This window comes from Urocitellus parryii, chromosome 10 (genome assembly GCF_045843805.1).
Source record: "Urocitellus parryii isolate mUroPar1 chromosome 10, mUroPar1.hap1, whole genome shotgun sequence".
NCBI classification, from domain to species: Eukaryota; Metazoa; Chordata; class Mammalia; order Rodentia; family Sciuridae; genus Urocitellus; species Urocitellus parryii.
The window spans coordinates 106095980-106109205 of NC_135540.1; the positions used below are offsets into that span (position 1 = coordinate 106095980).

At 41.5% G+C, this 13226-nt stretch overlaps 1 protein-coding gene across 2 annotated transcripts in view; it reads left to right on the forward strand.

The window, feature by feature from the left end:
* Scfd2 (sec1 family domain containing 2) overlaps positions 1-13226 on the forward strand; it is a 370804-nt gene that overhangs the window by 332540 nt on the left and 25038 nt on the right. For both annotated transcript variants that reach the window (XM_026385802.2, XM_026385811.1), the window contains exon 7: positions 12103-12237. In XM_026385802.2, the coding sequence (XP_026241587.1) occupies positions 12103-12237 (135 nt within the window). The remainder of the gene's footprint in view (positions 1-12102; positions 12238-13226) is intronic.

Sequence of the window (13226 nt, forward strand, 5' to 3'; positions counted from 1 at the left end):
GAGCTCAAGGAGTGAAAAAAAGCTGTAGCCATGGAGCATGGGGAGTCTCTCTAAGGTTTCTGGTGACCAAACCTGAGCTTCCAGGGAAGAAGAGAAGTTTCTGATGGAAAAGATCATGAATTTTGACTGTGGGAATCTTATCCATCTTCCCATGAAATCTTTATTAAAATCCACTGCATTTGTTAAAACTTCTTAGAGAGCTGAATGTGCTCTTAGTGAGGACTGTGTCACAGTGAGAAGCTAAGCTTCAGAAAGTCAGCTCTGTAAGGGGGTGTATAGACAAGCTAACGTTCCCCATGACAGCTAGCACATCCTGACTCTCCCCCGTGTGTTCCTATAGCAGCTGAAGTTCCTAAGTACAGCACTCTGCACTTAGTTTTTCCTTGGATTCCAATAAGTAAGCCAAAGAGGCATCATCTGAGACCCAGGAAAGCCAAGTGACCTACCTCGGGCACACAGTGACCAGCGGCAGATTCTGGGTCTCTCAGTCAACACAAAAATCTCCTGCTCATCTGTACTATGGTTCTCATGGAGGTTCTAGAAGTATTGATTGATGCTGCTGATGGTCATCCAAAATCACTTGCCACTATACTGAAGACCATAGAAACTGGCACCTGACTTAGAAACAAAGATCTGAGGATAGCACTGCCACAAAACATAATCACTCAGATCACTAATCACATGCAGTTTTGTCATTTTAAAAAATCAGCAATTTAAATATTGCTGTATGGATTAGTTCCAAAAGAATGATAGAACTGGTGAAGTACGATGAAGTTTAGGCCAAAGAAGTCAAGAAGCAAATGACTGCTATAGTTAGAAAGAGGAAATAAACCACTAACTTAATGAGGTCTTTTCTGTTTTCTGATCATCATGGTGAGTGATTTGGCCAGCTTCATTCACATACACATGCATTAGCTAAAAACCTTGAGCATCGTATGGACAATGATGAGCAGTCCAGATGGATTCCTTGCTGCCAGTCCTCCAGGCCTCAGAACTCTGTCCTCTGTCATGGCCTGTTACATCTACTTCCCCTTTCAGGGCATCAGTAACATCAACACACTCACCAAAGACCCTAGATGGCCACTATCAGGAAGTGAGGGGTGGGGCGGGATAAAGTGTGCATGAAACAAATGATGCTACGAACACATAGTGAAATACTGCACAGCCGTAAAACGAATGGGCTTAAGCTGGGTATGCTGGCCAGGGCCATATGGAATCTCTGTCCCAAGGTCTGCTTCTTGGGGAAGTCCAACTACAATAGGTTCATGATTCATTAGGTGGAGAAAAACATCACAGATCATTCTGTAAAACATTATCCTATTTCATAGATATAATAAAATAAAAATTTATATGAGTATGTATGTTTAATAAGTCTTTAAAATTTGGGGAAAAAATTATAATAGAGACATTCTAGAGGACGGGGAGGGTTGGATGGACAGGGAGGAACACTGACTTCCTGGTTTATATTTAATATCTAGAGGAAAACCTTTTGATGGGATTAGGGATCGTTTTTACCTGTTTGGCTTTTCAAGTATTTTGAAATTTCAAAAAATTTTAAATTACAGATGTAAGCCTTATGAGCACAGGGCTTCTGATCTGTTTTGCTCGCTGCCATATCCTCAGTGCCTAAAGAGGTGTCCTACACATAACAGGTGCTTAATAAATACTTGCTATGTGCATCTGTGGAATACTTACGTCTTTATTACAGATCACAGGATGAATTGGGATAGAAAGTGCTGGATCTACTTTTGAAGACAGGACTTGGTTGGGCAATTTTCTATCCATCTCTTCTCCCAATTTGGTCCTCAACCCATGGCTCCAGGAGAAATCTGTGCTTTCTGTCCAGTGCTGTGCATCTCTCTGCAAAAGAGATATCCTGGGCTCCCCAGCACACCCAGGAAAGCACTACACCTGGTCGGGCCATCAGCTCCTATTCCAGATCTGCCCTGTGCTGTGCTCTGGCTCTCTGCCCTGGGTCTTGGGACCCCTGCCACCTCAGGTCCCTCCCTAGGGCCCTCTCTCCTGCTCTGATGCCCACGTGCTCTCAGAGGTACTCGTGTTTCCCCACTGGTGCTGGAGGTGCTTCTTATTGTATCTTCATGTATTATCCTGTTAGGAAAATGTGTCCATCATGGTTCAGATGCAGAAAGCAGATCCCACTCCTGCCTTTGAAGGAGAATGTGGTTCATACAAGAGATTATCAAACCTCTGGAAGACCCAGAGGAGGGAGACCTGCACTGGACCTCCAGAAATAAGTTTTGAACATCACCAGATCTGGCACTCCAGGGGAGCCAGGACCTCGCCACAGTCAGGGACTGGGATGGGGGGGACAAGGAGGCTGCTGCTGAAGCTCCTGATGTAAAGAACATGCTGCACAGCTGGAAGCAGCCTCTGTGCTGCTCCCCATGGATCTGTAGGGTCGAGCCCAGTGCTTGCCGCTTCTAGGTGAGCAGGGAGGTAGGTGGAAGGATGCCAGAGTGTGGGCCTTACCCAGAATGGCATTTCCCAGGGTACCTGTGTTCACAGACCAGCTGAGCCCCACACTAACAAAGTGACTTTAGGCAAGTCACTTCCCCTGTCTATGCCTGGTTCCCCCTCTATAAAAAGGAACTTATAATTGTGACTCTCTCACAAAGATGCTTTAAGGATTTGGTATGTTAATACCTGTAAAACTCTCAGGACAGCATCTGAATGTCACATAATCACCATCACATAAATATTTACAATGACAGCCATGAAGAAATGCAGAGCAGAGAGCCTGTCCCTTGGTCGTCTTCTGCAGTATCCATCCTTTCCTTTGACTGAATGAGAGCTATGCAGGAGGACCTTCTGAAACTGGCCATTACTGCTGTTTAGTGCTAACTCCTATCTGAAAAGGTTGTGTTTGTGGGTCCACCACGGCCAGCGAAGCCCCGGCTCCCACGGTGCCTGTGCAGCAGGACTTTTAGTGCTTCCTTTTCTTTTTCTTTTTTTTTTTTAAGAGAGAGAGAATTTTTTAATATTTATTTTTCAGTTTTCAGTGGACACAACATCTTTATTTTATTTTTATGTGGTGCTGAGGATCGAACCCAGCACCCCACGCATGCCAGGCGAGCGCTACTGCTTGAGCCACATCCCCAGCCCCAACTTCCTTTTCTTATTGCACACGTCCCGGTTCCATGGAGGCGTGGGCACCTTCCTGGGTGCCAGTGTTTGATGTGCCCCTGTTCCTCAGTGGTGGCATCAGGAGCATATCAGCAGAGGTCTCAAGGCAAGGAGCTGACAAATGTCGATGGCTCTTGCATGGCCTTGGCATAAGTCTCCAAGAGCAGAGCTGTGCCGAGAAACTATGAACAGATGTGTGCTGTCTCTTGTGCCTCTGGCATGCTGAACGGGAGCATTAGACCCAACAGTGCGCAGGAAGTTTGATTCATCTTGTGCCCAGTGAAAAATAGATCTCTGAACATCTCCAGGCCCCTCTCTTTCTTCAGCGAGCCCCAGCCCTGGCCGCCAGCTGTTCATTTCCCAGGCTAAGTTTGATTCCTTCTCCTGATTCTATCTACCTAAACCCAGACCTGCTAAGTGGCCTTATGGAAAGAATCAGCATGGGACATGACTAAAACTGAAAGCCAGGAAATGTGGCCCTGTCCTGACATCTACTTCTAAATGGCCATGTAAACTCAAGCAAATTTCTTTACTATCTTTTGGTTTTGATTGCCTCATATTGAAGTTGAGGGACTATGTTCAAATTTTTTTTTTTTAAAGCAAAATTCTTTATTTGATTAATGCCCTTTTCAAAGGACATAGAAAGTTTTCTTTGTTTTAAAATAATTTCCTGCAATTGTTGGAGTAGCTAACTTATCTTCATAAGTCTGGTATAGTTAAGATCACTCAAAGATTTTAAAGTATAATATTGTATTGATTAATATGTTTTGTACTTGTGATATATCTGCTTTTTTTTAAGGATGGGAAGTTATAGGAATAAGATCTATTCTTTTTCTCCACCCATATATTGCTTTCTTTTTTTTTTTTTTTTTATTGGTCGTTCATAACATTACATAGTTCTTAATACATCATATTACATGGTTTGATTCAAGTGGATTATGAACTCCCGCTTTTACCCCGTATACAAATTGCTGTATCACATCAGTTACCCTTCCATTGATTGACATATTGCCTTTCTAGTGTCTGATGTATTCTGCTGTCCGTCCTATTGTCTACTATCCCCCCTCCCCTCCCCTCCCCTCCCCTCCCCTTTTCTCTCTCTACCCCTTCTACTGTAAATCATGTCTTCCATTTGTATTCTCTTGACTTACCCCTCCTTACCTCTTATATGACATTTTGTATAACCCTGAGGATCGCCTTCCATTTCCATGCGATTTCCCTTCTCACTCCCTTTCCCTCCCACCTCTCATCCCTGTTTACTGTAAATATTCTTCTCAAGCTCTTCGTCCCTACCCTGTCCTTGTTTACACCCCTTATATCAAAGGAGTCATTTGGTATTTGTTTTTTAAAGATTGACTAGCTTCACTTAGCATAATCTGCTCTAATGCCATCCATTTCCCTCCAAATTCTATAATTTTGTCATTTTTTAATGCAGAGTAATACTCCATAGTGTATAAATGCCACATTTTTTTTATCCATTCATCTATTGAAGGGCATCTAGGCTGGTTCCACAGTCTTGCTATGTTCAAATTTTTTTAAAAATAATCTTCTATATAGAAGGATGGGATGGATGGATGGATGAGTGAATAGATAAACAAATGAAATGTTGATTTAATCTGCAAACAATTTCCATTAAGAAGATGAAAGGAGAAAATAATAGGTCATAGTTTAGCAAAAAATAAAAATAAATAAGCCGTGGAATAGTCAAGTAAAGCCACAGTTTCAAGCAGATGTTTATCTCTGCCGTCTTGGACTGAAACAAAATGAATACCCTCTACAAGTCTAGTTTCATGAGAAGTTGGTGTTTGGAGTCAGTTCTGTGGAAGAGGGAGAAACAAGCGAGGGGTGACAGTTCAGGTTTCCTTGGAAACGGATATCCTGGACCGTGTTTAAAGTGCACCAAATTCTGGAAGTGGCTGGAGTTAGACTGTTATGGATAATGTCGGACACTGCTGCTGTACCTGGTACCTTTCCTCAGGCAATGAAAGTCTTCTAGACATAACCACACTTTGCTTATCTCCACCACAGGATTAACCGGGGACATTGGCATGAGTATTTTATTTTTCATATTTTGTTTAAATATGGCATCTTTTGTTTACTTTTCAGTTTTTATTTTTATGATTTTTTATTTTTATGATTTTTTATATATTTGTTGTGATCCTGGGGATTAGTACCCGGGCCTTGTGCATACCAGGGAGGCACTCTACCACAGAACCACTGAGCTGTATCCCCAGCCCTAAATACGGCATTTTTAAAAGTCCAGTTTGTTCTTAAGAAGATACTAGGCATTTAAAGAATGGAAGGCCAGGAGTTTCTGATATGAGATCAGCTCTGTGGCGCTTTGGCTGTTTCATGTGTGCCACTATCAGGGCATCTCTTCAAGCTCCACCAAACCTTCAGCCCCATGAGACCAGCAGACAGGGCCAAGTGATGACCACTCTTGCATTTGTAGGCTCCTTCCCATAAAAACAAGAAATGTTAAAATATTCAGTATAATTATGCTGATGTAAAGGAAAACATATTAATATTTCATTTCAAAACATGATTTTGACTTAAAGCTTCTTTTTTTTCTTTCTGATATAAAAAATTAAGACAATTGTCATGGACCCTGAAAAGTAATGTGGGCCCGAAGTCTATGTGTCCTGTGCCTTCCAGATAAGTTGGCTCTGTAGTCATAACCCCACTGACAGCAGTCCCCAGGACAGGAACAGAGCTTGCCATCAGAGGAGCACCAGGGCCTGGCTTCCCTGCAGTCGTCCTCGTGATCACCCATAAAGCATGAAGCAGCCCATGCAGCTATCAAGGAAGGAGCAATGCATCTTGGTCCTGAGGGGACGTTCAGGAGTGAGAGGACTAGCTGCTCATCAGGTGGATGCAGGAGTCCCTGGTTTTAAAGCTTCATATCTTACAGGAGCTCATTTCTCAGCAGCAACTCTGTGGGCATAGCTTCCAGTGCTCCTCCCAGGGACACACCCAGGTATTATTCAAGTCATCGTACTCAGGAGCCCAGAGCTCTAGCTTTCTATCAAATATTTGTAGTTCTCCCAGTCTAATGCAGTGCACTAAGCCGGGGTCATTTTGTCATAGGCACTCTTGCCTGGCTACATAGTTTGACATTCTTTCTTTATCAGGTTTCCAGGGAAACAGCTAGAAAGTTAACCAAAGGTCAAATTCCTAGGCAGAAGAGAAAAAGGGTTTAATGATCCTTTGCTCACACATGCACCATGCCAATTGTTAAGGGAATAATTATATTAATATTGCTTCAAAATTTACAGTGTGTCTGTGGCAGAGACAATACTGTGTGTTCCCCAAACTCCATTTACTTGTCCTGAGCATGCAGTGAGAGTACATTTTCCAGATTCTCTAGTAGGTAAATGTGGAGAGGTGACTAATTCTGGCCAATGAACTATGGCTAGAAGTGACACGTTTTCAAGCCAGGCCCATAGCCCCTCTCCCTCCATCCTTCTCTCTCTCTCTCTCTCTCTCTCTCTCTCTCTCTCTCTCTCTCTCTCTCTCTCATCATCTGCTGAGGAAATGTGAAGTTTCCAGTGTGGAATTCCAGTGCCTCACTCAGTGGCAGGAACCTGGTCTCTGAATGGTTGTCTAGAACACAGACCACCCCAACCCACTCCTACAGCATGTGAAATAAGCAAGAAATAAATGACCAATGAGAAAAGGAAAGAGCAAATTGTCTGAATTTTTAATTCCTCTCCTTCCCCCGCAAAAAGGTGAACTGCTAGGCAGTGTTTGATTAGGAAAGTTTAAATTACTGTGGTTGACCCTCTTAAAGTTGAAGCAAACAACATGACTGATCTACCCTCTGGCCATTTCGAACATGTGAGAAAAACTTTTGGTAGGGTTCCAGAGAAATGATACCCACCTCCTTTTCATCTTCCGTAGGGTCCTTTGTTGAGAAGTGGGTGGCTCCTGGCTGAGTAGACAATTTTGTGACAATCAGGTTCTCATCTCATCTCTGAAAAAGCCATGGGAAAGGCAGTTTTTTTCAGATTTCAAACATGATTTGGGGATCAAAACAATTCAAACTAAGTGGCTGAAATTAAGGAGTCAAAGGTTTTCATCATTTTTTTATACAATTATTATTATTTTTTAATGTTGGTTGTTTAAAACATTACATAGCTCTTGACATATCATATTTCACATTTTGATTCAAGTGGGTTATGAACTCCCATTTTACCCCGTATACAGCTTGCAGAATCACATCAGTTTTAAGGTTTTCATCATTAAAACCCTAATTGGAAAAAGTTCAGATGTAGTTCCTAAGAAGGCATAAGACAAGCAATGCTTTGTACCCAAGAAAGTCTTTCCCAAATTGTACTTTTAAATATTACTTAGTCATTTTGTATCTAGTTGTTTTAATAGAAAATTTAGTGGTTTTTTTTTCCTAAGTATGAGATGACAAAAGCTATCGACTTCTCTTTAAATGAGTAATACTTCTATTACTTACTATCTTTGGGTTATAAGTAAAAATAGAAAAAAGAACAAAAGCTCTAAATGGCTTAAACAAGAATGGTAATTTACTGGAGCCTATGACGAAAGTCCAGAAGAAGGTCAGCTTCTGCTGGGGAGAGGCCATTGCCAGGGCCATGCTGACAGGAAGAACAGCCCCAGGGAAGAGAAATCATGCTTGCTCTTTCTGCCTTCCAGCCTCCCTCTAGTGACCCCTATAGGCAGGGCCTAGCACACCCAATTGGCTATGCACATGTGTGGTTTGCAAAGACCAGCATCACAGAACTGAGTCTAAAAGGGAACTTTAAAAATGGAGAGACAAGAGCTCAACACACCTATAATCCCAGCAACACTGGAGGCTGAGGCCAGAGGATCACAAGTTGAAGCCAGCCTCAGCAACTTAGAAAGACCCTAAATTAAATCCCCAACACAAAATAAATAAATAAATAGAGAATGCAGCTAAAAGCATAAGAAATGAGTATTCTAGGGGTATGTCAAGCAGTTAATAAAAACATTTATTTTTTTGGATTATGTGATGTGTTTTTTATCTATTACATTTTTTGTATTTTAAATTTTATTTATTGTCTCATTCTAAATAACTGTTCACCTCCTATCTTAAAAAAATAACATAAAAGAGACTTCCAACATTCTCCACAAAATGTCAAGAATAAAAGTGTTAAAGGAGCAGCACTTCTAAATCTCTGCTCATCCCATATGATGAATAGTATATGATGTGCTCAGGGGTGCTTTGTTCCCCAAAGTCCAGCCCAGAGTGGAGCAAGAGTGAGGGAAAGAGGCAGGTGCAGAGAGAAAAATCCCAGAATCCCTGCTTTCCCTAATCCTTCTGCCTCCTCTTGCCTGTTATTCCAGTCTACCTTGGGTCTCTGGAGCCCTGAGAACAATCCTGTCACCCTGAACATACTGTGTCTAGCACAGAGGAGAACAGAGTAGTGTTTTAGCTTGGTTTACAGAGCCACCTTTGTCCATGGTCTGAGCTTAGGTCAGAATTGCTTTTCTTTTTCTTTTCTTTCTTTTTTAAAATCTTTTAGTTGTAGATGGACACAGTACCTTTATTTATTTTTATGCGGTGCTGAGGATTGAACCCAGTGCCTCCCTCACCCATGCTAGGTGAGCACTCTACCACTGAGCCTCAGCCCCAGCCCTCAGAATCACTGAAAAGCAGCAACCTTTTTGTGGGTGTGTTCATTGGGAAGTATATATCTTTTTTCTAAAATATGAAGCCTATGTGTATTTCTATGTTTTCACGTCAAGTTGCTGTTTAAGAGCAAATTTTATATACGCTAATAAAACAAGTAACTGTAAGCTCCTAGAAGTAGAGAATGGCCTCTTATGACTCTATATTCCCTTCATGCTTCATATCAGAAATTTATTCAGTTCAGTGGCAGAAATCTGAAAAACAGTAGCTCAAACCCACAAAGTTTTGTCATGTAGAATAGGTCCTTATTTAGCCTATCTGTGTTTGATTATGGATGCGCTACAAATCATTCCTGCCCAAGGTTTCCCCAGCTCTCTGCTCCATCTCTAAGGAATAGCCTTGTCTTCCAAGATGGCTGCTGGAGCTCCAGGTATCACTTCCACATTCCAGGCAGCAGAACAGAGAATGAAGAGAAAAGCATGTGTTTCCATTTTTAAAAGAAGACTTCTGAAAGTCCCTATGATTCTCCTACTTACATCTCATTGCACAGAATTTAGGGACACAGCCACACTGCACTGCAAAGAAGGCTGGAGGAGATAGTCTTTTAGTCAGCTGACTGAAAATTGGAATCTATTGCTAAGAAAGAAGAACTTAATGTCTGATGATTCTTTCTTCTTGGAGAAGGTTTAAGGAGATTAAAATTGAAGTTAAGGAGAATAAATATCCTGAAGGATTAAGATGATAGAAGTGCTCCCAAGACAACTTACTCCAGGAAGAGTATTTGCAGAACCAGAGGCCGCTCTGTGGGCTTTAACATTTAGCATGCTATTTGTTGGATTGTTTTATGAATCCAGAAGTAGACCTTTTAATTTGGAAAAATAAGAAATAAATACCTCCTACTTCCTGAGCACAGAAATAAAATAGCCCTAATTAACATGGCAGTGTGCTTTACTGTAATCTCTTTCCCATGCATAAATAATTTATTAATTTATAACAAATAGTTTTTTTTATTATTATTTATAGTGATATCTTAAACTATACTTAAAAAAAATAAAAATGATACAATGGAAAGTCTTCCCTCCTCCCTTTGTCTGGTTCCCTTGATCTCTGCTGATTGTAGTTTGCATAAATCACAGCAGTTTATTTTTGTGTATTTAGCAAATAGAAACTGTCGTGTTCTTCCTCCCACTCTTTACACAAATGCCAGCCCACCATACCCTGTGGCTCATCTTGCCCTTTTCCATCACGCATGATTCTGCACCCATTTTCTGCCACATCAACGCAGAAGTCCCCCCCACCCCCCGTTCACTTGCGTGAATTTCCTCCCTGTAGATCCACCTCACTCATTCAACAGCTCCTAGTGATGAGGACTGGGGTGATTTCTCTGGTTTTGCTATTTCAAACAATAAACAGCCTTTTTTGGATCTCATTTGCATCCATGAACATATCCAATGAATAAACTTCTAAAAAGTGGAATTGCTACATCAGATGCATCGTGGTTTTGATGGGTATTGACAAATTGTTCTTCATGTTGGTTGCAACAATTACATTCCAAACAGCCACATCAGAGAGTGCCTGTGACCCCTGGGCCTCATCAAAAGTGTGTGTTTTCTAACTTTTGGATACTTGCCTAAGTTGGAAAAAAAGAATCTTGGTATAGCGTTAATTCAAATTTCTCTTATTATTAGCAAGGGTGATCGATAGCTTTATATAGATTGCTGTCCTATCAATGTTCCTTTTTCAGTGCATGCCCTTCATGATCATTTATTTAATCATGAAATCTTTGGGCACACAATGGTCTGCTTGACTAATAAATATCAAAAGGTAGAAGGTGGTATCTTCAACTGAGCAGATACTGGTTCTCCCTGCATCATATCCCCGAGGAGCAGACCAGCTACATTCTGAATAAATGGACATTTTTAATGTTAATTAGCTCTATATTGCTTGATTTCTAAGATATTTCCAGAAAATTGGAATAAAGGAAAAATAAATTAATATGTCTGTTAAAAAAGCAAGATGAAGACAGGGATGAGGTCAGTATACTACATACCTGTGACTACGGCTACAGGCAGCCACATATTTGGCCAACGCAAAGAGAGAAACAGAGTTCAAGTCCGCTGCACCCCACAGTGCCCTGTTAGACCACGGCTCATCGTGGATCAGAGAGTGCATGGAGGGGAGACTTTTCTTCTGCCTTTGCCCTGCATCTGCATTTGCCAGATGCTGTGCCAGATGTGAGCTGATCAACAGAAGCAACAACAACATTGGGAGGAAGGTGGCCCAGCTAAGGGGAAGCAAAGACGCAGAAGAACTTCCCGTGAGAACTTAAAAAGGGGTGGGGTACAGTATGGCAAAGAAAGTCAGTCACTCAGAGAGAGATGGGGAAAATCTTAGGAAAGAGCTGCTCGGAAAGCACAGCAGTCAATGAGACAGCGGCCTCCAAGTGCAACCTAAAGATGGACTGGTTATTCAAGTCAGCGAAGAGGAAAGCGTCGTTTATTAAACTCTAGGATTTGTTGTAAACTAACATTACCCTAATTCTGCTGAAATTCCTGTAGTGCTCTGTGGCCTGCTTTCTGCCCTGACCTTGGTCAGATTTGTTTTGTCATCTTGAGCTGCTTTTTCTGGCCAGAGCTTGGAGTTGTGCTCTTTAGATGAAGGGGGATTGGTTCAAACTTGGATGTTGATGACACATCATCAGTAAACATTCGAGTTCCTAGCAGAGGGGAATGTAATTCTAAAAATATTTAGGAAAAAAAATGGAGACCATCTTCGTATTTATATCAAAGGCCAGGACTTTGCTTTCCAGCGTACTTCACACATAAAATTGTCACTTTAAATCTAGATGGAAGCCAGTCTGAGGCAACATGATTACAAGTTCGAGGCTAGCCTCAGCCACTTAGTGAGACCCTAAGCAACTTAGCGAGACCATGTCTCAAAATAAAAAAATAAAAAAGGCTGGAATGTGGCTCAGTGGTTAAGCACCTCTAGGTTGAATTCCTATACTTAAAAAAAATTGAACAATTAGTCAAACTATAATTATAACTCTGGTAAAAGAGATTTGCTTATAGAAAGGGGTGTAAGAGGCAGAACATAGTGTTAGAGAATTAGGATGAGAGTATCAAAGAAACTCCATATTGTTTCATTTTCTTTACACACACACACACACACACACACACACACACACAGAGAGAGACATACACACACACAAAGCACAGCCATTGCTCAGTATCAAAATAAACTTGCTTTATTTTCCTTTATGCAGATAAGGTGTCCTTTCTCCAGACCCAACCAACAAGTGCTTTCACTTACAGCACAATATTTTGTCTTTCCAGGCAATCTATAAGCCATTGTTGAAGCAGGTTGTGGAAGAAATATTTAATCCTGAGAAGCCAGATCCTGTTGATATTGAGCACATGTCTTCAGGCCTCACTGATCTCCTTAAAACTGGATTTAGCATGTTCATGAAGGTAAGCAGCCTTGAAGAGGTAATCCTGAGGAGAATGACGTTCCCTTGGCTGGGCATGAAAATGTGGTGCTCTGATAGCCCTGGCCAGAGCCACACAGATAACTGTCTGTATTTTAGCTCTTCTAAAATCAGGACAGTCTTTGTTTACCTTTTGGTTATGAGTAGCCTGACCTGAGCACTGTCATTGCCCACCCCCTAGTGCAGCCTAAGGTGGCACACACCAACCCCCTCCCACATGGGGAACAGCACTGGAAACTTCTCTCCTTGTGACCCTCATTTCACTTAACCATGGATCCATATACTATTCACCAGGCCTAGTGATAATCCTTTGCTCTTAACTCTAGAACTTATGTTATAGGATAACAAGCAATTCTGCACAGTCCTGTGACTAACATCAACCTAAAATCCATTTGGAAATGAATGACTTGGGTTTAGGTCCAGGAAGCTTCTAAGTGACAAGTGCTAGAACTTCTCTGGGGTGGGTCAGAATGATTGAACAGCCCTTGAAGCAGGAATGAAAGGAGGAAAAGTACACAAGTGGCTTCTATTTTTAACCTACTATAAAGTTTCTAAATTTAAAAGAATCTAAACAAGATTACAGGCTGACCTCCGAGGCTATGCCAGGATTTCAGTGGTCATAACTTTGGGAAATAACAGAATGTTTTGCCAGTTTCAAAAAGTCTTTGAAATCGTGAATTAATCTCCATAGAAGATCTGGCCTTTCAGAATTCAATAAATGCATATTCCAGAAAAACAGCCTATTCCAAAGCCTGAGGACAGACGCCAGACCATCAGACTCTCAACCAAGCAGTAAACGGCTGGAGCAGACACACAGGGCTCAGTTCTGCTGGTCCCAATTACCAGCAACTTCTGTTGCAATGCCTGGCTGCTGCATTTTCCAACTCCTACAGGTCCCCCTCCTCCTCTTTCTTTTCTTCTCTTTCTTTAATGAAGCAATGCAGATCGGCTTCTTTTATTATTATTATTATT